Source organism: Furipterus horrens, unplaced genomic scaffold (assembly GCF_987537825.1).
Source record: "Furipterus horrens unplaced genomic scaffold, mFurHor1.1.pri manual_scaffold_6, whole genome shotgun sequence".
NCBI classification, from domain to species: Eukaryota; Metazoa; Chordata; class Mammalia; order Chiroptera; family Furipteridae; genus Furipterus; species Furipterus horrens.
In genome coordinates, this window is record NW_028327176.1 from 74,540,629 (window position 1) to 74,566,477 (window position 25,849).

Here is a 25,849-nt window from a genome sequence, read left to right on the forward strand (position 1 = left end):
CTCCCCTCCACAGTTAAAAAGCCATCTCCTACAGAAGTGTCACATCTGTGACGTGTCCAGTTTAAGGCAAGAGGTTTCTTGCTTATAGTACTTTTTCTGGTTAGAGATTAAGGAAGAAAAAAACATCTGTCTTGAACCTGTTAATATTTTCTAGCTTAAAAAAAAAAATGCCATCTTCACGTTTCACAGCAGAACTGTGTGATTTCTAAACAGAGGTAAATTCTTCTCCATATCAGGTACCTGAGAGTTTTTTGCATTTCAGTGCAAAGCAAAGAGACAAAAGGTTATCCGGAAAGTTTCAAATGCATCTTAGTAACATAAACTGAAGTTAGCTTCTTTGGTATCGAATTACTGAAGCATCTCACTGAAAAACCAAAATCCTCCTTGCAATTAATAAAAAATTGTGGCATTCTAACAAAGCTGGAAGCTAAGAATCTGTAAATTCCAAATCTTTCCATTCCTGGATGAGCTTTGGTATTCAGATGTTAATAGGATGCCTTTCTTTTTTTGGCTAACATTCAGGCTAGAGTCTGTGAAACAAACTTTTTTCCATCCCATGACCTCAGTTTTAGTTCTTTCTTGCAAAATGTTAGTTGTTTTACTTGGCAGATTGCCAGAATTCATTCTTACTTTCTCTCTCTTTCCTTGTATTACTTTATCTCTTCTCCCTTCTCATTTTTCTCCCTTCTTCAACTTGTCTTTCTTCTATTCTTCAATAAATTATGGACTTAAAGTCCAGTTGGTCCTATGCTTTATGTGGTGTTTAGTAGGGTTGCTAGAATTAGCAAATAAAAAATTCAGAATGCCCATTTAAATGTGAATTTCAGGTAAAAAACAAACAATCTTTTTTATTATAAGTATTTCTCAAACACTGCATAAGACATACATGGATAACAGGGTGGAGATTGACTTGGGGGGATGGTTGGGGGGTTGGCTGGGTGGAGGGCAGCAAAGGGGGACAAATTGGGACAACTGTAATAGAACAACAATAAAATATTTAATTAGAAAAGACATACTAAATAATTATTCCCAAATATTGCATGGATAGACCTACATTAAAAAATTATTCCTTTTAATCTGAAATTCAAATTTAACTGGGTGTCTTGTATTTTATTTGGCAATCCTAGCTTGAAAGTTAAACAGAAAGGATAAAAAACAAAACAAAACAAAGACATCCATTTACAACTCCTGAAAGAAGAGAAATTTCCATTCCCATCCTCTGAGTGCTTTTTGTCTAGGTGTAACCTTCTCTATGGCATTACTTTAGTTTATTTTTGACCTATCAGGTTTACTAAAAGCTCCACAGAGCATACCACATCCTGATATTGAGGAAGTCCACCAGGGCTTCAGGTCTCACCCAGCATCACCTGAGTCTAGAACTTGCAAAATCGATCCCCCAAGCTACACAAGACCTTAGATCAACAACAAAAAGACAACAACAACAACAAAAACAAACAAAAACAAACAAAAAAACATAAAAATACTCATTTTATTTGATAATGTTTCTTCAAAAGATGAACATCAAATTTAGTACTTTCAAAGGCACTGAGTTTTCTCTCTATAATTCTCACTCTGAGGAGATTTATCACAATTAGTAACAGTAATTATTAGAAAAAAGAGAATTCAAATGTACTTTAAAATGTAATAAAATGATGACCTATCCTTGGACATTCTGAAAGAGCAGATAAAAATACTGATAAGTTCTAGACATTTAAAGATAAAAAAGATCTTAATTATGTTAATTATGAATTCAAGTATATTTTCCAACATCTATGTATACTCAGGACTGACACATAATTTGGAAATGCTGTTCTCTTATTCAGTATTTTGGGAAGATATTGAAGTCTAACAGTCAAAATAGAGGCTGTTTAGAACCATGGATAAAAAAGCATTGTTTTAGGAGTCAAACTGAGCTCAATTCCCAGCTCTGTTGTACATGAGCTGTGTGACTCTGGGCAAGTTACTTATCTTCTCCGTGCATCATTTCCATTAACTGTAAATGGAGATAACCATCCCAGACAGCTCTGAGAACGATATAAGTAAAATGCTTAGAATAGTGCCTAGCACATGGTAAATGCTCAGTAAATTTTCAAACTGTCAACTGCAAAGCAAAACACAAAATCAGAGACTGTCTCCATTTTTAAAATTGGCTCATGAGGAAAAATGATGTTTTTTTGGTGGTCAAATGAAAAACATATTTTTTCAAAATTGTGAATAACAATATTTTATGTATTTATCCATTAAAAATCTTTTTGTTTTCAGGGTATACAACTTTTAGGGTTGTGTGAAATTAGCATCATATCATTTCAAGGAGTGAAGCTATGTTGTTGACAGTTCCACCCAACACTGGTGGTTTTTCTTGTTTCACCTGCTGATTATTCTGTTTTTTAAAACTCCAAAAGCAAACCAAGAACACTCTCTCCCGTCCCTAAAAGCCAACTGATCTAATTCAATCCTCTAGCTTTAGTGTTAAACAGACTTTCAAATGAAATAGTCCCCATTCACTGGGTTTGCTGCCATCTGGCCACTTTGAACTTCATCTGTTTGTGTTCTGAACCAGTAATGGCATCCAGCAGTGCTGAATTTACACAACAGCACAGCCAGGTGTCTAGTCTGAGGCAGCGTTGGAGAAAGAGTGCTTTCAAGTCAGACACCTTGGGGCCATATCCTGGCTGGGCTCTACTCCTTGTGTGAGCCTCGGTTTCTTCATCTATAAAAAGGGAGAATCTAACGCTGTCCACTTTTCTGAGTTGCTATGAGGTTTCAAAGACTTGATTCATCCTATAGGGTTTTTAGTTTACACCTGTTGTCCCTGCATAACTGTCACCTCTTATTATATAGTTATCCTATGCTTACAAAGCGTTTAGTATACAGTCTGGCATACAGTTAGTGCGCAGTATTTGTCACCTCTTAATCATACATATATGCCTTAAATCCCACAGAGTTCTCATTTTTAAAGCAGGAATGTTTTTTTAATGTAGAAAGGTGCATGTGTGCATGTGTGTGAAAGTTTGGTCCTGTTATCCCTTCGTGCCTTGTCTCTTTGTATATCCCAGTCATTTAAGAAGCTAAAAGTGGAGGTGGAATTCTCTGTGGTAGAATGGTGCAGGCAGAGGCTTACATACTTTCCATGCTTTGGTGGGATCATGTGAATGCTGCTTTGCCACAATATCCCCGGCCAACAGCAGAAGGCCCTCTGAGGTGAACAGGTAGGCCAGGGCTGTGGAGCTGTCCTTTTGTTTCTGACAGCTACTGGCTTGTCAGATGCATTTCAGACTCTGGTCCCTGATATTTCCATGACCACCACCACTGTGCAGAAATCCACCTTTACTCATTGTACCCAGGCATCCTCCCACCTCCTTCTCCAAGCCGCCTTTATGGGCTCTTTGGGACACAATCTCTTGAAAATATGGAGGGAATGCAGATATTAAGGGCTTTTAGGGCCATACCAGCTTTTTGTTCAGAGAGAGGATTTCTTCCTTTCTATCTCTTCCACTTCCTGTGCCCTCTACATGAAGCCACAGTTCTAAAGGAGTGTCGCTGAGTGGCTCTGGAGCCAACCGGGATGGAGTGTCAGCTTTGCCACAGTGAAACTTCTGTGAGCCAACATATTTCTCTGAGATCTTGACTTTCTCTTTTGTAATCTGAGACATAATAATGTAATAATACACCTCATTAGATTGTTGTGAGAATTAAATAAGACACTGTGTCCACTAGAGTGCCTGGCACAAAACAGGCAATAAATGCATGAAGTATCATGCCTGGGAAGGGATGAGCATTAGAACCTGGGGCACAGGGAGAACCTGTGATCTGGGCGCAGTTGGGGGAAGGGAGAAAATTCAGTCTGTAAATATATAAGCTCTGCATTTTGGAGGTTTACATCTCAATTAAAATCTATAGATGAGAAAGAACAAATCTAGCTAATGGTATTTCTGAAAAAAGATACAATAAAATGCGCAAGTGTACTTCAGCCATCCTGTGTTATTCCACACCCATTCATTTACTCATACCAGTAATTCTTGTTGAATAAGTATTCTGTTCTAAATGCTGGGCAAAGCTTCAACATCAGAGCATGAAGAAGTTACACAAAAGCAAACATTTGAAGGAAGTATATTCAGTCTGTTAATATCAGGCAATATTTATTGATTACCTACTGCAATCAATAAATATGGTAATGTTTGTTGATTTACCACACTTTCCCATGGCCTCAGTGACTACTCAGGAAAATGCTGCCATATGTCAAAGCCACAGTGAATACAGAGTAGCTACAGTGTATTCATTAAATCTCTGTGGAATGAAGAAGAGGTCACTGATTGCAAAGGTGCCTAACTCACCTGTAGAGACCCGACACCTTAACCATTAAGTGAAGGGAGCAGTTGCTTCTGTGGTCTAATTGGGGGTTACTGAACAACTTTACCTTCTTGCATGACATATACCCCCTAATACCTACTTCCTGAGCCTCTGAATGCGTCCTAAGTTTTTCTGAATCAGCTGTCCTTTGGGTTAAAGTCTTCCTCAGTCCTGTTAGAATGTGTATGAGTCCTCTGAGGGAAGGACTGCAGGGCACCATATAAAGTTGTCACATCCTGGCATGTGGGCAGATCTGAGTGAAAACAGATTCACTAGATGCCAGTCTTTCGGCAAACTCCTTATACCCTTTCAGCCTTGGGTTCTTCATCTGTAAAATGCGGAAGGGAGAACTAGGCCATAGGGAGGACTGAAGAGGTCAATTACATAGCGACTCAGCCAGGGCTAGAACGCAGCAGGGCTCAATGCTGTCACTGCCTTCTCTTTCTTCCTTCCTTTGGCACAAACTGTTTTGTTAGTTGGTCAGTAACTATTGTATTTTGTGAACATGGGCTGAGAAAAGTGGATTTCTGTGGTTCGACCTACATTTAAAAATATTACATAAGAATGGAAAATGTCAGAGTAACGGTAGATAATTTTTTTTGTGACACCTGCTTCAGAACATACACTCTTGTAGGTATGATGTAAAATGTGGTTTTGATTGTACAGATCATGTGCAAACAGTTTGAGATAAGTATATATCTAAAAAAATTGTGAGTAGGGACTCAAAGAGATATTTGTACACTTATGCTCATAAGCAGTATTATTCACAACAGCCAAAGGCAGAAGCAACTCAAGTGTCCATGGATAGAGGAATAAACAAACGTACATGCACACAAGGGAATATCAATCAGCCTTAAAAACGGAAATTCCTGGCTCTGGCCAGGTATGTCAGTTGGTTAGAGCATTGTCTCTCTACACCAAGGTTGCAGGTTTGATCCCGAGTCAGGGCACATACAAGAATCAATGAATGAATGCATAAATAAGCACAGAACAGCAAGCTGATATTTCTCTTTCTCTTTTCCTCTCTCTCTTTCTAAATCAATAAATAAAATTTAAAAAGAAAATCCTTAAAAAGGAAATTCCTTTTCTAAAAGGAAGGAAATCTGATACATGCTACAACACAGATGAACCCTGAAAACATTTTGCTCAGTGAAATAATCCAGTCACAAAAGCGCAAATACTGCATGATTCCACTTCTATGAGGTACCCAGAGTAGTCAAAATCATAGAAACAAAAAGTACCAATAGAATGGTGGTTGTCAGGGGCTGGGGAGAGGGAAAATGTGGAGTTATTTGCTATGGCAATTTATTAATTTGGCATATTAATGAGTACAGAGTTTCATTTCGGGAAGATGAGAAGAGTTCTGGGCATGGCTGTGATGGTAGCACAATAATGTGAATGTACTAATGCTGCTGAGATGTACAGTAATCCCCCTTATCTGTGGTTTTGCTTTCCGCAATTTCAGTGACCCATGGTCAACTATAGTCCAAAAATATTAAATAGACAATTCCAGAAATAAATAATTGGTAACTTTCAAATTGTGTGCTGTTCTGAGTAGTGTAATAAAATCTCCTACCATCCTGCTCTATCCTGCCAGGACATGAGTCATCCCTTTGTCCAGTGTCTCCACACTGTATATGCTCCCCACCCATTAGTCACTTAGTAGCTGTCTCACTTAACAGATCATCTGTCATGGCATCACAGTGTTTGTGTTCAAGTCCCCCTTGTTTTACTTAATACTGGCCCCAAAGTGAAAGAGCAGTGAAGGTGACAATTTGGATATGCCAAAGAGAAGCTTGTAAAGTGCTTCCTTTTTGTGAAATAGGTGAAAAGGTGTGTATGATACATATAGGAAAAACAGAGCATGTATAGGGCTTGGTATTATCTGCAGATTCAGGCATCCACTGGGGGTCTTGGAATGTATTAAAATGGTTAAGATCGTGAATTTTATGCTATGTGTATTTATCACAATTAAGATGAAAGAAACATTACATTACAAAACAAAATTTTGAGAAACCCCAATCTAGACAACATCCTGAGGAGAGGCATATTGTGATGGAACCGCATGTGTAACAGAAAGAGAAAGCACGAGTCTTGGGAACCGAAGAGGAGGCAAGGGAACAGACTCCCTGGTTTTGCTGCTGGCTTCTCTTTTATGACCTCTGGGACCAAGGTTTGCAGTCTTGTTCTAACCACATTCTTGGGTTCACTTAGTGTTTTAATCTGAGAGTATAAGCAACAGTACAGCAGTGTTTAATTTCCCTCTCAGGTAAAAGCGACAATCTCCTTATCTCTCTTCTCCTTTGACAGTCTTGCCCAGCCCCACCTGCACTCATGGTACCGGAATGCTGGGTCAAGGGGTTCCTTCCTAATCATCACATAAACCTCATCTCACCAAGGCCTTTAGTCAAGTTTATTTATCTACCATAATGAGGGGGTTCAAGGAGCCTGAAAGGCTCTTGCTATGTTATTTTTTATTCTTGGTGTCTAAAAGTTGAAGAAACAGGATCTGGTCGATTTTTTCTAGGCAAAGGCTGTACACCAGGTTTCTCACTTTCTTAGCAGACAGGATCCTGGCAAATTACTTAAACAGATATGGAAAAGAATCCTCTGGGGACAGAGACCTCATAAACTAAAAGAACAGCCACGGTTCGTCATTTTAGACATGGATTGCTGTAGCCAAAATAAATATTAGGGGAGTTTGAAATTTCTCTGAAAAAAATAACATTTATTGGTAACAATTCTCAAATTGACTTTGATCTCTTGACTTCCAGATCAGTTTGTATAACATTATTAAATGCACATGCATAAATAATAGGTTTCTTTATATGTTTAGTACATAATTGTTTCTCTGTATATTTTTCTCTTTATTTAACATTTTCTAAGATAGCTTTATAATGAGAATAAGATATTTTTAGTGAATACCATCATGGACTATGAATACTGTTGCCTTCCTCCAAAGTTCGTATGTTGAAACTCTAACCCCCAATGTGATGGTATTAGGAGGTGGCCCTTTGGGAAGCGATTAGGTAATGAGGGTGGAACCCTCATGAATGAAATTAATGTGCTTATAAGAAGAGATACGACAGAGCTTGCTTCTGCTCTTGCTGCTCTCTGCCATGTGAGGACACAATGAGAAGATGGCCAACTGCAAACCAGGTAGCAGGCTGTCACCAGACACTGGATCTGCCCATGCCTTGATCCTAGACTTGTCAGCCTCCAGAACCATGAGAAATCAATTTCTGCTGTTTACAAGCTATCCAAGTCACGGTAGTTTGTTAGAGTAGCCTCAACTGATGGAGACAAATACTTTTCATTGATATGAATATATTTCACCTTTCATCTTTATAAATGACTCAAGGAGCTGCTCATTATCTACCTGGAAAGGAGCTTTGGGCATCACCTAGAACCACTCTGCTCCACCATTCAATGATATCCAAGTCTTCAAGACATTTTAAAACATAAGTCAGTAGAGGAGGTGAATTCTTTCACCACCTCCAGGCCATGTACTCTTCCCTAGGAGAGGTAACAACATATGTCCTTGTTGGTCCTCTCATCAGAAGGTGTGGGGAAGTGGTCATTTTGGTTGACATCTTTGGAGTAGACTGACCACTCAACCTTTCTTCTTCACAGCCCAAGCTTCACCAGAAAGCCTATATAAACTTTTGTTTTTACCACCCTTAACCCCTTCTAAGTTTTCTACTTTTTTAAAAAGAAGAGATTTAAAGTTCTAAAAAGCTCTGACCACTACCAACTGCCAAGGCAGGGTTGCTTTCTAGCTTTTATAACATGTGGATCTAGTTATAATAGCAATAATAACTATTTATTGAGTGCCTACTAGGTAATGGGCACTTACTATTGATTAATTCCAACTACTGTATTAACTTTGGAGAAAAAAAACATTTCATGGGTCACTCTAATTCCATTTGAGCTCATAATATACTTTCCAAATATTTTATTCTACAATGTATCCTCTGATGAACCATTTTCCTTCTGCCTTATTTATTTATTTATCTCCTAGGAGTTGAATACTGTGGGTCTAATCCATTTCAAATCTTCATTTATTCTTGAAAGTTATAGTTACTTTGTTCAATTGAGGCTCACCTACAAATATAGAAGGAGCCCCCCTCTGGATTTTTCTATAAGTCTATGCCGTTGATCTCTAACTTGAGAGTGAATTTGTTGGTGGTGGAAAATCTGAATTAAACAACTGTTGTGACCCCGCAAAACTGTGGCCTTCATGGTATTTTTGAAATTTCCATTTACTCATTACTACTAGACCTTTTCTAGCATGGACAACTTTCTAGCAGGATCTCAGTTCTACTCTTCCTCTTCAGATAGTATCTTAATTATATGCTCTTCCTGGAATGACTACTGTCTCTAGAGGAACTATCTACGAACTCTGAGATAGCAGTAAAATAGGACGGTGGTTAAGAGCTTGGCTTCCAGGGTCTGAATATTGGGTTCAAATCTTGACTTTGCCACTTGAAGCTATATAAAGCAGGAACCTTAACTAGCCTATTTTGCCTGTAAAATAAGGTGTTACTGAATTTTTGTAAGAATTAGAGGTGATAAAATATGTTAAGTGTTAAAACTAGTATCTGGTCAATGTAAGGGCTAAAAACATGGTAATTATTATTATTACAGGGAAGAAAAGCTGTCACATAGATATGTATCATTTCTGTAAATTTATTTTTTATTTCTTATTTTTTAAATTGAGGTAAAGTTTTTGTGTGGATATAAATTTTTGGCAACTTTGGTTATACAGCAAGGAGTGTATTTAGTTTTGTGAGAAACTGCCAAACTGTTTTCCAAAGTGTCCTTAACATTTTGCATTCCGACCAGCAATGTATGAGAGTTCTGGTTGCTCCACATCCTCATCAGCATTTGGTGTCGTCTGTGCTCTGCGTTTTCACAGTTTTAATTGGCATTTCCATGATGACATATAATATGGAGCATCTTTTCATATGATTATTTGCCACTTGTATTTCTTCTTTGGTGAAATGTCTGTTAATGTCTTTGGCCCACTTTTTAATTGGGTTGTTTTCTGATTGTTGAGTTTTTAAGAATTCTTTGTTTTGCGTATCAGTTCTTTATCAGATGTGTCTTTTGCAAACAATTTCTCCCAGCCTTCTCATTGTCTTGTCATACTTGCAGCCCTGAACTCCATCCTCTGATGTTTTATGCCAATATGATTATGGCTTTCTCATTTTCTATGTGGATTGGGCAGTGTTCTCAGGGAGGAAGTTGTATGGATATAAATCTCACCCAGTCTAATTTTCTTCTTTCAGGGATCAAATTCCCAACATTTTCTGCCTTTTAATAGTTAAAAAAAAATTTTTGTCTAGAGTTTATAATAGTTATCTGCAGAAGAGTTAATCCAATATAAGGGCTCCCATCATTAATGTAAATGTTACTCTAAAAAAATTTAAATTTATGGGTTCTTTTGTGATAAGAATAAACTATACTTTTCATTTTCATGAATACTTATAATATCAGTGAATATCTCCTGAAGGGATCTTCAGGTGCTATTCAGACTACCTGTTCTATCAGGCAATGATTGTCTAAAGCTTACCATGATTAATCTTCTGCTTAATTAATCTCCAGCAAGGAAAGAGTCTTTTTCAGGAAATTAGCTCTCTGTTTAGAGATTCCCAACTTTACATTTCAATTTAAACCTATATGATGGGTTTAAATGACTCACAGAGCCATGGAATTATACAGAAGGATATACAGGCATTACTGATGCCAAGTCTGGCCCACCAGACCATGAATATGAAAACGATGTCTTTCCTAGTGCCCATGTGTGCTATCAGTGGTTTTCTTTGATCTGCTTTATTCCTTCAGCTCCCACGGAGCTTATCATTTTGATGTTTTACTTAGGTTGTCTCCCCTTGTTCCACTTTCTGGCATCTGTACATTCCTGGTTCTGCCTACCTGGCTTCTGGATCATTCTTATTACTCTGACCCTTAATGTTATAAATTGAATCCCCTTCCCTGCCCCAATTCATATACTGGAGCCCTAACTTCTTAGAATGTGACTTCATTTGGAGACAAGACCTTTATAGGGTTAATCATATTAAACAAGTCTTTAGAGTAGGCCCTAATCCAATATAACTGGTATTATTATAAAAAGGGGAAATTTGAACAGAGAGACATGCTTAGAGGAGAGGTAATATGAAGAGACACAGGGAGATAGATGTGCGTCTACCGAACAAGTCACCAGGCTTGGAACAGATCCTTCTTTCACAGAAGAAACCAACCCTTCTGACTGATCTTGGACACCTAGCCCCTCCCACATCATGAGATTTCATATGTATATATATATATATATATACCACTTAACAAATAATCTGATGCTAGTTTTTCTACTTGATTCTGACTCATGGCTTTTCTTTGTCTCCTAAAATCCATTGACTCCTCAGTATATTAAAAGGGCAAAAAAGCAAAATACCCCAATTTTTTTTCACTTAAGTTGAATGGTTTTTATGATCCTGCCCCTACCATACCTGTCTAAAAATAAAGCTCAAGTAAGGTACTGCACGGAGAATGTAAATGCTTATAAATCTAAGGCACTCTGAGTCCTTGCTCTTTGTTTATTACATACTGCTGCTCCTGTCTAATTACTATAGAACTGCAGTTAGAGAGCTCTTTGAGAGGCTCAAGTTCAGAATTCTCCACTTTTAAGAGAGATCCTTGTAACCTCAGTTTTATTTCTGCTATTTCTAGTTCAAGAGGAAGGAGAGGCCGACGGCTAAGTAAAGAGGTAGGAATGCGGGGTGACGCTCCAAGTTTTCACTGTTCTCCAATCTCCAGAATGTTGAAAGGAATTCCTCAGACAACATATTTATTTTCATAAGGTACTGATGTATGGAAACCAATTCTCTTAGAGAACAGATTTTTTTTTTAAAGAAATGCATAAGGGGAGAATAACTTAAATGGTACTTTAAACTGCATTAACAAAATTGGTGCCTACTGAATGAGACTTTAAAATTTGCAAAATTAAATGTAGGATGTTGGCAGTTTTCCCAATATATTTTGTATGTACCTTTGTTTTAAAACTGATTTGTTAATGAGTATTTAAAAAATTGTTATTTCTACAATAATTAGCACTTTTATAATATTATTGATAAAAAATGTCACGCTCAAGTAGCTTACATTCTAGTTGCATAAATTCTTATCCAGTCTCAAATTTTATTTAAAAGAACCAAATTTTTAAATGTCTACCCTTTTCAGTTCTCTAGAATGCCTCCAGATGGCATTAAAACCCTTTTCCCATTAGGTTTTGCAGCATAAAAATGTAAATGTTAGTGAAATTTTAACCATTTAAAACTAATCACATTTATTATATCATCAGAAATCATGACAATGAAACTGTTTAGAATTTTTATGGTAACATCTTAAGGAAGACAAACATAAATTCATATCTTTTATGAAGTATATAGCCATCCTATGCAAGTCAAAGGATTTTTCTAGACTGAGAAACAGATCTTAGAAAAACTAAGACATTCAATAATATTATGTCACAAACTGTGATTTCTGATGAATGGGATTTTACATATTTAGTAATAAGAGTGCTGATCCACATAAAAATACATTCACAAGCCTGTCATAGAATAAGAAACCATATGTCACCCCTCAGAGTTATAGTAAAGATTTTCCAGGAACAAACCTTTTAGTGATTCCTAAAATAATTTGCTAGCTCATGAATTATTTCATTTAAACTTTGGTATATACATTTTGTGTCAAATTAATTATTAACACATATAAGGATTCCTTGAGTACTGAGAGGAAAAAGGCAAAATGTAGAGTGAGGAACATGTGTTTCCTAAGTACCTCTTAAAAAAATCTTTTAAAAACTGCTTTTGTTAATTTAAAAGCATCAACAAGCTCATGAGATTCCAGAGATATCTATAATTGTGTTTTTCACATAGTTCCAAGGTGAGGTTGCAGATGGCAGGCTTTTCAAATGACACTGGTACTTCACAGGTATGTAGGACGGAATATCTCGCAGTACAAGTGAGAAGTTCTACATTGTTTATAGCAGTAATGATGAAGGTCTCCAAATAAATTCTAAAGAGTTCCTTCTCTCCTCCCCACCAATATGTACCCTCACATCTCATTGTATTTGTACTTTATGAAGAGGAGCATTTGCGTTTTCAAGGTTGTTCTTACGGTATTAAAGCATAAGAAAGACCTCCAAACGCATGTGCACTCCGAAGCATTTAAAAATACATTATCATGAGAAAGTGAACCACAGCCTTCCTTCCATTATTATTATTACTATTATCAGATACTTGCCCTGTTTCATATTAAAGAGCCACCATCACAAATAAAAAGAGGAAAGAGACTTACGATGTATTCGAGGTGCCATTGTCTGGACTCTCTGGCTCAGCATCACCTTTCTCTTAAAAAGGAAGTAGAAAAAAAATACATGTGAGTGTTACAGTCTTTAAGATTTAAGGGAGATTAAATATATTCCCACGCTCCTATTAACAATTTTTCAAAATGTGCAGCAGAAGGCTTTTAAAACATTGTTTTATTGTCCAAGAACGGAATTTGCAACATAATTTCTTCTATGTAATACCATTGCCCAGTTATAGATCTGTGAGCAGGTTCTAAGGAACTGTTTATAAACAACCAGAGGCTCAGAGTGGAGACATTGCCAGAAGACAAGTATCTCATAGATGGAACCTGTTTCCTTACACTTCTTTTACAGAAGATTTAAGGAAATAAACCCCAATAGCATTATACATCAAGGCATTTTGAACTTCAATCCCTTTTACTAACATAAGCCAAACCAGGTCTGGCTGCATCAGAACTTGGAGGAGAGAATTATACTGAGGTTACAGGATCCCCAAGAATTACACCCCACCAGGAGCCCGGGCACATGTTCTGGGGCCCACCAGTTAATGCATAATAAGAGGTAAACCAGAAATCTTTCCTATGCGACAGGTGGGCATCAAGGATTTAATAGGACTTAATTGAGGGAGGCTGGAACCAGTTCACTTTTTGTAGTTTTAGAGGACAAATGCCTCTCGCAAGGACACAGTATAACTCTTAGATCCTCAGCCACTGAGGTCTGAACTGTGCATCCTCATGATGTAAGGTGCTTCTTTTATTTCCTTGAGGCAGGAGATGGAAGGAGTAGGGTCATGATTGCCAGTGTGAGTTGGCTGTGGCTATGATGGTTGTGCCAAGCTAATAGTTTAATAAACCCCAGAGAAGGCTGTGGCTTGTAGGAAATGGGCCTGATGGTGGCAACCTGTTTTGCTTTGCTCTTTTGAGTCAGGCCTGGAGATCTCACAGAAACCGCCAATATACTCTTTAGGGCCCAGACCTATGCAATGTACAAGCCCCTGTGGTCAGCCGTCACCTCCCCAAATTGCATGAGGATCACATTCTGAGATATTTTCCAAACTGAACCCCAAAATAAACTTGATAGTGTCTTCTTTTTTTCTTTTAGGAAATCAAATAGTTGTGAGAAAAAGATTATTATGTATAGTTCACACGTCTATTTAGATATAACAAATATATCTTGGGGCAAATGGGCGTCTACACAACTACTTCATCAAAACGCCACAACTGTGGAACTGGTTGTTAACAAATGCTAATTAGACAGAACCCCAATACCTATGAAACCACGTTGGAGTACAAGTAGAGGCAGCAAATTAATAAACCAGCTTTAAAGCTCACACGTCTATGTTCTGTCTCTCAGGCCATATCTGTGGTGTGATCACTTAGGAGACATCCAAGGCCTCAACAACTGGCTTTCAAGCTGGAAAATAACCTAATTTAGTCCTTTCCAGAGTCATTTTTCCACTGAGTGGCTACAATTCCTGCCAGAATCCTTAAACAGAGTTGTAACACCTGCATCATGCAACAACACTAAGTGGAGATTTAAGTCACATATTGATCTTCCCCCACCTTTAATGTGGATAAATTGATTGCTTTCCCCAGTCTATCACTGCCAGTACTCACACCACATACAATCACAATAAATAGCATAAAACAGCCAAGCTCACAGCAGCTGGCAGTAGTAAACATTTCCAAACAACTTATGACAAGAAAACAGGAAACTGAGACTATAAATGAAGACATTGTTTGGATGTTTGAATAAATATGTTTTACCTTGACCAACAACACTGCCTAAGAACCCACAGGTTGAGAGAACACAGGCCTTATTGCACATGGGACCTGGGCTGCAGGCATCCCAGGCTGGCCCAGTGCAGGGACAAAGCTGCGGCTGATTACCCCTGCTCTTAGCAGCACTTATGTTGTGGCAACAGGGAAAACAGAGTAGGTTCTGGCAAATAGGAAGGATACCACAGGGCCAAACAAGACATTTAGTAACAGCCTGAGAGGGAGTGCTCTCAGCACCTTCAGTGCTGACAACAAATAACCTTTCTGGAGAAAAGTAAGTGTAGGGTGGAGAAAGGGATCCCAACGTTTCTGTCCTTCAGAAAGACTGAAGCGCAAAATTCTCCTGAACGTCTTGCAATTTTAGATGATGCAATTTCTGAAGCTTACTTGAAATGTTTAAGTACCTACATCATTAAGGGTCATAGTTTCTTTATCATGATCTGAGGGAAAATTATGCATGGAACCTATAAAATTCTCCATAAGAGATTTTTTAGTTGGGTGCTCAGGAGATGTTTCCGTGCAGCTGCCAAAATGAACCATCTGGGATCATCCTGGTTATGCCAGCTGTTTTCATGATGGATACTGCACCGGTTTCTTTGGGAGGGAACCTGCATTGATCATGAAGAAAATGGATATAAAAGATTGGCCTGGGTGCAGTGTGGTCATTTTGCACATGGAAATACAATTACAGAGAGGAAGAGGGAAAAACAATGAGCCACATCAAGGACACAGACATATATACCCACAAGTAAATCATATGTATGTATATTATATGTGTACTTTGAACTTGATGCTCTATAGGTGTCTCCCTGTGCCTTGCATAGTACCTAACATACACTGCGTGGTCAGTGTCTGTCTTCTGTCTGATGCCCTGTCATTATTACGTAATTCCACACCACAGTGGGACAAAAGGAGTAGGTACATTCACCACTGAGATGGGTCTATAATTTCAATATGAAACAGTCTGAAGGCTTCAATAGGTCACAGAAAGGAAAAAAATACTGAATCTGTGCCCTTTTAACACTTAAAGTGACTGCACTGTTGGAGTATTGGATTCTCCATCCACATTGTTATGACAGGGACTAGGGAAGATGTTTGAACAGGGAATAAATATAGTCCCGTATTGGCTGGATTCTGCTGCAGAGTAAAAGTTCGATATACAACTTTTCTTTATAATAAAAGCAATCCATGTTCATGGTAAAAAAACTGTGCAGTAGAGAAAAGGTAACACATTTGCTTGCTTTTGTTTTTTGTTGTGAGCCCTTCAGCTATCACTCTAAGTAATATATGTATTTCTAGATGTATCAACTTTAGATGGTACCTAATTATTCTGATATGAAGATTAAGATATAAGATATTTAATATACTATAACCTCCTTTACTATTTTTATTAGTTCTATCATTACTTTTACTGCCTCCAGTGAGTATTCATAACTTTAAATATATTTAACCTTTTATTCTTGATTAATAGACTTCAGACAATGTTTTTTCTCTTAAACTATGTAAAATGAAGAAATTCACCCATTTATTCTCTCCCGCCTTCTTTCCCTCTATCACATACAATGGCACAGCTATACCTTCCACTTACAGAGTCAAGATTTAAAATATTTATACTCATATTCTGTTTGGTAATTGTTAATGAGTCATCATCATTAATATTAATTTAATTAATGATTTAATTTTCTATTAAATTAATGATTTAATTTTCTATAGGCCAATTAGAAAAATTATAAACCAACAGAATTTAAAATACTATAATACTCCCTAACTGGGTAGTTCAGTTGGTTAGAGTGTCAGGGCACATACCAGAATCAACCAATGAATGCATAAATAAGTGGAATAACAAATTGATGTTTCTCTCTCTTTCTCTCAAATAAATAAATAAATAAATAAAATACTAAAACAATATAAATATTAGCCAGTAAAGAATGGGACTAGACCTGTTCAGAAGGGAATGTCACTAAACCTGAATCAAGCCCAGTGCTCCTAGCATTTAAGTCAAATGAATTCTCATTCTTAATTTCATCATGCCACAGGTTAATGTCTCAAGACTATGCTTTTTCTTTAAAAAATGTTAAACAGAAAATGCATTTAATGTACATAAAATGTATACATACAGTAAACTTCATATGAGTTAACTGTGAAAAAAACACCTTCTAGGCTAGGCAACGAGGCACTACTAAGAAATAACCCGCAAGTCTGAGTTTGGGCCCTCCTCCTGCCCTCCCTACAGGGATCTTGTGTTAATCATTCTCTTTCTGTTTTTGATAGTCTTTTTTTTTTTTTTACCACCCATGTATTTATTAGTAAGTAAAATATTCTTTAGTTTTTCCTGATTTTGAAAACCATATGAATGAAATCATGTTGTATGCATTCCTCTGAGACTGACTTCTATCACTCAAGATCATGATTTTTAGATCCAGTCCATGATTTATGGAGCTTTGGTTTGGTCATCCTCTCATTGCTAAGCATCCTAAAAAAAATCTACCATGATTTTCTTATTCATACTACTCCTGGTGGACATTCATTATGAATGACACAATTACAAATATTCATGAACATCTTTCCTCAAGCACATGTTAGGAGTTGTGGGCCACAGGGCTTTCATTTATCCAGCTTTATCAGGGAATACTGAACTGGTTTCCAAATTAATTTATGGTCAAACTTTAAAGAAATTTTCTCCCATGTAATAATATAAAGTGAAAATTCAGTGTAATGTTTGCATTTCTCTCAGTACCGATGAAGCAGATATTTTGTGCTTGCTCTTTTGTGAATTTCTTCTCATTTCTAAAAGTTTTTGTAATTTTTTAACTCATAGAAGCACTTCATTGTCTTGCTACGTACTCTGTCTCTCACACTCACACACACACACGCTCAAGTAACTTTTCCCAGTGTGAGTCTTTTACTCTTTTTCTGGTATCTGTGGATGACTGTAAGTTTCCATTTTAATTTCTTAGAATTTAGCAATATTTTCCTGTACTTGATAACTTTTAGTGTTTTTATTTAAGAAATACCAGAAATATGTTCTATATTGTCTTTGGAAAGTATATAACTAAACTGTTTGCATTTAGATCTTTTACAAATACCTGGCATAGTTTTTTTTTAATATGATGTGGGGTAGTTAATTTCATTTTCTCATAGATAACCAATTATTCTGGTACTAAGTTGAGAAGCCCATTCTCTCTTCATTAATCTACATTATCAGCTCTGTCATGAATCTAATTTTCATATGTTTGTGGGTCTGTTTCTAGGCCCTATACTCTCTTTCATCACTCAATTTGTGTATTACTGTCTATATTACTTAGCTAAAAATATTTATTAATTTTCAGTTACTGGCAAGGGAAGGCGCCTTGTTCTTCAGTTATTTTTGGCATTTTGTTCTATCAAATAAATTTGAGAATTCATAAATTTCCAAATACACGAAAGTGAAGTTATAATTTCACTGTCTGCTGGCTCCCACTGCTGCTGTTGAGAAATAAGTCAACTGGAAGTCTAATTGTTGCTTCTTTGAAGATAGTAAATAAAGGGCATTTTAACAATTGTTTCTTTATGTGGTTTGCAGGTTGACTATATATATATAATATTTATATTATTATATTATATAAATATTTTATATTTATATAAAATGCATCTAATGTGGACTTCTTTTTATATATTCAGCTTAATATTCATTGGGTTTCTAGAATCTGTGGGTTAGTGCATTTCAATTCTAAAAATAATTTTTGGCCATTATCTTCTTTAATATTTAATCTGTTCCCATATCTCTTTCTGAAATTCTACTTAAATATATGCTAGATTTTCTTACTTTATCCCCCAAATTTTTTAACTTCTATTTCATATTTTCTACTTCTGTCTCTAGGCTGGATTCTAGATAATTTCTTCAATTCAATTTTCCAATTTGTTAATTTTTTTCAGCCATATCCAATCTGCTGTTAAACCTGACCAAGGAAATTTTAATTTGTTATTATTTTTTCATTTCTAGAGGTTCTGATTAGTACTTCTTCAAATCTTCTTGTTCTTAACTACATTATCAATCCTCTCATTTCTGGAAGTCAAAGTGAGCACTCTTTCTTGTTCATGGTCTCTTGTTTCATTGTACATAGTGTTTGTGATAATGAGTTATCCATTTCCCTTGGGATTATAGTTCTCCTATTATTTATTCTTCTCTCTTTTGTTTTCTTTTTTCTGGTATTCCTATTAGCTGGATTTTGACCTTTTCACCCTGGTTGTTCTTCCATGTATCTTAACTTCCTTTCATATTTTCCATCTGTCTTTTGCTTTACTTTCAGAAAAAAACGTTTTCAACCTTATATTCCAGATTCTAGACTTTAGCTACTAGCTATCATTTCTAATAATTTTTTTGTCAGCCATATTTTTAATTTTCAAGTGCTCATTTGTTTTGTTATTGCTTCTTTTTCATACTACTCTGTTCTCTTATTTAATACAAATAATTTCAAATGTTTCTGAAGACTGTAATTATGCTTGACTTTTTTTCTTCTGTTTCTTGAAATAAGTAGATTTCCTCTGGAGTCAGTCCTTCTTTTTGGTGCTCATTGGCTACACATTCATGTTTCTGAATAACAGCTTGGTTAAGGTAATGGATGTGGATTTCCTGTATTAGCATATTGATTTGTTTCACTAACACACATATTTGTTGTAGGAAATGGTTGATTTAGAGCTCTTTGTAAGTGGACAGGTATGTGAACTAGAATATTTAGGGTTCAGAAGACAGACCTTGAGACAAGCTGGGAGCCCTGATCATCTCATCACCCCCTCACCCCAAAGTAGAAGTACTTTACTGTGGTGTGTAGCATTTTTGTTCGTCCTCACCTTGAAAAAGTTAACTCTTCTTCCACCACTCTATTTTTAAGGTCTAGTATTATCTCATAATCTATTCTGCTCTTCTTTTAGGTATCAGCTCCTAATTAGGAATTCTATCTAGTTAACTGTTCATTTTCTTAGCAAATGTTACAGTGGTTTTAGTATTTTGGCATTTTTGGGGGGTGGGGTAGAGCGGGGTGGAAATCCAGATGGAAAGCTCTGTATGAGAACCAGGATGGTGAGAGAGGGCATAGGTGGAAGAAAAAATGGCCCAGGTTCTTCCCACTGTCTGTCTGCACTTCAAGCCTGCTCTTTGTGAGATTGAGTGGAAATCTGAGACCTCTCTTGGAGCTCTGGAGGACAGTTCCCACCACTACTAGAGCTTGTTCCTGTTTGTTTCATTGTTATCTTTTGCTGGGTCATGACTTCCCTATCCAGGATTATTTAATAGGAGGGTCCTATGTACTCTCTGTTTTCCAAAACCTCAAATGAATTTCTGGTTTGTTGATGCATCCCTTTCTGTCCTCAGTGCTCTTACAAATTTATTTCTATTACTGTGACTTTATGGTTATTTAAATGGGAATTTTTAAAGTATATTTTATTGATTATGCTATTACAGTTGTCCCAATTTTTCCCCTTTTGTCCCCCTCTGCCCAGTACCTCCCTTCCTTCCAGCAATCACCAACGCCTTAGTTCATGTCCGTGGGTTGTATGTGTAAGTTCTTTGGCTTCGCCCTTTCCTATGTTATTCTTAACATCCCCCTGTCTATTTTGTTCCCACCAATTATGCTTCTTAATCCCTGCACCTTTTTCCCCTTTCTTCCTGTTCTCCCCCTTCCCCCTCCCCACCGATAACTCTCTAAATGATCCCCATACCTATGATTCTGTTACTGTTCTGATTGTTTCTGGAAGAGGAAAGTGCTTATGCTCATTCTGAGACTTGAATAGGACACACTCAAAACTTTAATGAAATGTAGACATAGGTCACCTATTTTAATATTTAAGTTTCTCAATGCATTAGAAGCTTTTATTTTCTAAAATTAAATAAACCAGTAATTCAGCAAACTGACTAAAGTATCTAACTTTTAAAAGATTTAAATAAAAAATTATTTTGTTTAATTTGTATACTCTTTCTTTTAGTGTATAATGTAACATCTCGAATTTCAAAAAGGAAAAAAAAGCACTGACCTAAAGTGAAGGTTAGTTCATTAAGACACACATACATCTTGTGTTTGGTTTCTTTGAAGTTCAGTTTTTTTCTATTTTCTACATATTTACTAGAGCCACAATTCCAAAAACTTTAAGGATTCCAAAACAAATACAAGAAATAGCATGGGAAATGCTGGTGAAAGCAGCTCTCCTAAAGCTTCAAGTTGCTATAGTCTGCATGAATGCTCATATTTTAAATAGTGATATTACCTTTATATAGATGTGCTTGGTTTTGGAGGAGGATTGATTTAAAAAATACAAAAAAAAATTCTCCTTACCCCAGGAAAAGAAAAAGCCAATCACAGACTTCCTTAGGCAATGAAATGCCACAGGGTTTCATACTGCACAAAGCAGGTGCCACATCACATTCCACAGACATGGGTCTGCTTTTACATAATCCAAATGCAGGTTTAGCGTGTCAGTGCTATGGCATGCTGTAAAAATATTCCAGACACATACAAAAATCACAGTATATAGTTATTGAACAAGGAGTCAATCTCACACTGGGGTGGAAATTCTGTTGTCTTTGGGGCTGACATCCCTGCATTGAAATCCTAGTTGTCATTTTTAGCCACTAAAAACTAGGTTGTTATTAACTTCAGAATCTCATTTACATTATGTGGAAAATGGGGATGATAATGCCTCCCTCATACAGCTATTGTTAGGATTAAGGGAAGTAAAGTTAGTCAAGGTGTGGCACATGGAAGAGACCACTTATTTCCTTTGTTTGTTTTCTAATCCTCACCTGAGGACGTGCTTATTGATTTTATTTTATTTTTTAAGCTTTATTATTTTCAGAGAGAGAAGAAGGGAGGGAGGAAGAGGGAGAGAAACATCAATCAGTTGCCCCTCACACAGCCCCGACTAGGGACCTGGCTGGCAGCCCAGGCACATACCCTGACTGGGAACTGAATTGGCAGCCTTTTGGTTTATAGGCTGGAGCTCAATCCACTAAGTCACACTAGCCAGGGCATGCTTATTGATTTTAGACAGAAGGGAAGGGAGGGAGAGAGAGGGAGAGAGAGGGAGAGAGAAACATCGATCAGTTGCCTCTTGTACATGCCCTGACCAGGGATCAAACCTGAAACCTTCAGTTTGCAGGATAACGCCCCAACCAACTGAGCCACATAGGCAAATGCTCCTTTGTTTGCTCTATGTCAAAAACTCTAAGTTGAGAGAACATACATTTATTCACCTATTATAGTCTCCCTCTACCCTGAGCTGTGTAAATTCAAATGGAAAGAAATGATGAGGAAGAGCAATTTTTCAGTATGCTCTAGTCTTTGGCACATGATGCTGATGCCTGCACACCTCATGGACTTAACCATGCATTTTTTTCTGATTCCTTTTCTTACTGCTGAATTTATTATTTTCTTTAGATTTCAAGTCCCTGGCAGGCATTTCTCCTCTTCGCTGGTACCAATGCTCACAGCAAATTCCAAGGGTGAGATGATTAAGTGATATTGCCTACTCATCATTATGCCATTATCTCCCTACCCTGACCTTTCTCTAGATGAGCATGAAAACTTCGGGGCTTTCTAATACAGCTGTCTGAATGTCTTTACCCCCTGACCCTTCTGCCCTCACAGATGCTCAGTGGGTGAGTCTCAGTTCCAAATACATATCTATTGGCTCAGAGTGATTTCCATGTTCAAACACAGCTTTGTAATTGGCAAGGGACACTCTCAGCTGACTGGCTGGTCACAGACTAACAGAGCCCAGTCTTTGTAGATGGTGTTCATGACATGAATGAGACAGCTTGTGCATTTTTAATGCTCAAGAAAATATTAATAGCAATTAGCAGTGCCAAAGAAGAGAATGAAAACACTACTTCATGGAACAGTAACATCCTCTCTTGGACAACGAAGCTCATGTTTTATTAGACATTGGATTCAATAAAGAAATTCCTTCCTAGACACTGTAGTCTGTCTCTGGGAGAGGGTGTGGTTGCTTCATGGATTCTAAGGCCATTAATCTTGAAGGCTTCTGATTGGTTCTCCTTGCTCACTCTTTTTCTTTCAATTTAGATCACTCATTAGTGCCTTTAAAAAGCTGTTCCCCTGCACATATACCAGAAAATAGCTATAATAATAAATGATGTTCCTTCAACCCACAATTGTTTGAAACCTACCATTTTATGTTTTGTCCCTCCTTCCCTTGAAAAAAGATAGGGGAGCCCTCAAAGTTACCATGATTCTTATCATGTGGTAAGTACTTGAACAAATGACCCTCTTTTTCCCCACCCGATTTTGTTTTTTAGTACAATTCTTTTACACCTACTGTTTATTGCATGCATTTTCCCTACTCACCTCTGCTACCTCCAACCCACCCCCTACACCCTACCCCGACTCATAAAGCTGTAGAAAGAAGCCTTTCTTACTTGGATTACTGTGTCCGGAGGAAACGAGCTGAGAGTCCTAAAAAACAAACAAACAAACCAAGAAGCATCAATTAATTTTTTTTATTTTGACTTTCAAAATCTAAGTTGAATGTGAGACATATTCCTGGTCTATTGGAAACTAATCACTGGTCATAATTTCTACCAGCTACTGTAATGAAAAGCATTTACATGAATGTGCTTGTTAAAAAATTCTGGTAATATAGTTCACAATCACTTCTCTTTTGTATTACAGACTTTTTGTTTTGTTTATTGAGGTGAAATTCACATAACATAAAATAAGCCACTTTAAAGTGGACAATTTAGTGGCATTTAGTACATTGCACAATGTTGTTACAACCACCAACTCTTTTTCGTTGCAAAATGTTTTCATCATTCCAAAGTAAAACTCTGTAGCATTAAGCAGTGTCTCCCCAATCCCCCCTCCCTCAGTTCCTGGCAACCACCAATCAGCATCCTATCCCTATGAATTCATCTACTCTGGATGTTCCATAGCAGTGGAATCATATAATATGTGACCTTTTGTGCCTGACTTCTTTCACTTTGCATGTTTTGGAGATTCATCCATGTCATAGCATGCATCAGTACTGTATTCCTTTTATAACTGAATAATATTCCACTGTGTGTATACACAACAGTTTGTTTATTCATTCATCTGTTAATGAACATCTGGGCTATTTCCACCCTTTGGATATTGTGAATAGTGCTGCCATAAACACACAAGCACATGTACTTGTTTGAGTTCATTTTCAATCCTTTTGGGTATGTATCTAAGAGTAGAATTGCAGGTTCATATGGTCATTCTATGCTAAACTTTTTGAGGAACTGCCAAACTGTTTTCCACAGTGGCTGAATCATTCTACATTCCTACTAGCAATGTAGGGTTCCAATTTCTCTATATCCTCACCTAAGCTTATTTTCTTTCAATTTGTAAAAATTTTATTCTAGCCGTCCTAGTGGATTGAAGTGGTTTCTCATTATGGTTTTGATTTGTATTTCCCTAATGACTAATAATGTTGAGCATGTTTTCTCTTTTCAACTATGACTCTTTTAAAAAAACAACAACAAAGCAGCTTTATCGCAGTATTAATGATATAACATAAGCTGCACATATATAAAGTGTACAATTTGATAATAAATATCACTAAAAGAATACTACTATTATTTTCTTGACTCAAGGACTGTTCCATTTTATTAAGTAGCACTTAGAATTTAAACAAAGAAGAGTAATATTGATATCTATTCATTAAAGAAAATTCAGTGGGACAGGAAAATATTAAAAAGTTGTCTGTAATCCCATATCAGGTCATTTCTAAGGTTAAGCTGCTGCTTTTGGTTTGCGAGTGTGATTCATCAAGTGTGTGTCACATGGCAGTCATGCACACAAAGGGAAGAACCACTCTGGTTACTCAGAAGAATATTTACTGATGGAAATTTATTCTTCTCCATTTTTAAATCCTAAATTCCCCAAACCTAAACTCTTGTTTGGTATATGGAGTCCTAAAATTTCTTTGTGTGTGGAATATTTCGCTGGGAAGTTAGGTTTGTGCAAATCCTTTTGCTGAAGACAGAGATCACCAAGCACACTGGTACCAAGAAAGCCCTTCAGTGAAGCACCATAATAAATTTTGTATTTCATCAAGTGTAACATGTCTTCAAAATTGTATGAGGCTGTATTAACTCAGGTACTACTAGAAAAGAAAATTGCTGTCAAGTAATTGTAAGATGCCACCAACTATAAAACAAATCCTGATTTTAGGGAACTTAAAATGTGAAAAAATATACACCTTAGATCAAGAGAGTACAGCAGTTCTTAACTACGTTGCTAACAGAGGACAAAACTTATACTGTGAGAGCATTACTTCAAATCGCTGGACTTGTTTGAGGACTGGACCACTCATAACTGTCTTTGTTTGTCTACCAATCCATCATTAAAACTATAAAAGGCAAGAAACGGAGATAGATCTTCTCTTATTTTCAGACCCACCCCCACTCCCTATCAAGCTAATTACTAGAGGAAAAAGAACCACCTGATTTGGTTTGGTCTCCCTTCACCCCCAACAATCACTTTCTTCTGAATCTTATTCTTGAACTCACAATTAATTTCCATGTTTAGTTTGAAGCAATGCTTAACATGGAGTTTTAGTCTAAACATTTTGTGGCAGTTTTTGAAGCTAGCACCCCAAAGAGGGAGGTAAACTTTCCAACTTGGAAGCACTTCCCTTCAAACCTGCTGGCTTTCATTCTCCTTCTAGGGAACAAAGAGAATAGCAAGAGGATTCTCATTTCTGAAATGAAGCAGAATTCTTCTGTATAACGCTTTAAATATCAATCAGCAAGAACAGTTTCAGACCAGGTTTGATCCCACCAGGTTCAGAATCCATTAATATGTGAAATGTTTGTGACATACCATTATGTTTGTCCATATGCATTCTGAGGATGGGAAAAATTCTACAATTTTGAGTTCTTTAATTATATTTCAAAAGTTTTGAGACTGCCACAGAAATGAAGGGAAAAGGGCAAAGAAAAGAAAAAAATTTTTCCCCATCTTGGTTGAAATTCCTGATAATGGGAGCCAATTTAAAGAAGTGATACATTCTTTTTTTTACTAAATTCAATTATGTTTGAGATTTGAAGAATGAGGCAGACATGCCTGGTAGTACTTGTCTAGGAAACAGTGACTCAGAATTAAGTGTTCATAGAATAGAGGAAATTTCCAAATTCAGTGACAATTGACTTTACTATATATCATGTCCTTCAATATACAGACAAATTGGGGAAATTCTTGGAAGTATTTAACTAATTAACTTAGTGGTAATGGCAACTCAGAATGCACAGTTAAATCAACTTTCCTTGTGAGGTCAAGTTGCCTCTTTAGTCTTAATAAGGGCTTAATTTAATTATTTTTTACTCATTTTCAGGAAACTT

At 36.8% G+C, this 25,849-nt stretch overlaps 1 protein-coding gene across 1 annotated transcript in view; it reads right to left on the reverse strand.

Moving 5' to 3' along the window:
• AFF3 (ALF transcription elongation factor 3) overlaps positions 1-25,849 on the reverse strand; it is a 588,477-nt gene that overhangs the window by 153,834 nt on the left and 408,794 nt on the right. Inside the window, exons 7-8 of the mRNA XM_090281791.1 lie at positions 22,904-22,940; positions 12,706-12,757 (exon numbers count right to left, since the gene is read on the reverse strand). Coding sequence (XP_090137917.1) covers positions 12,706-12,757; positions 22,904-22,940 — 89 coding nt within the window. The remainder of the gene's footprint in view (positions 1-12,705; positions 12,758-22,903; positions 22,941-25,849) is intronic.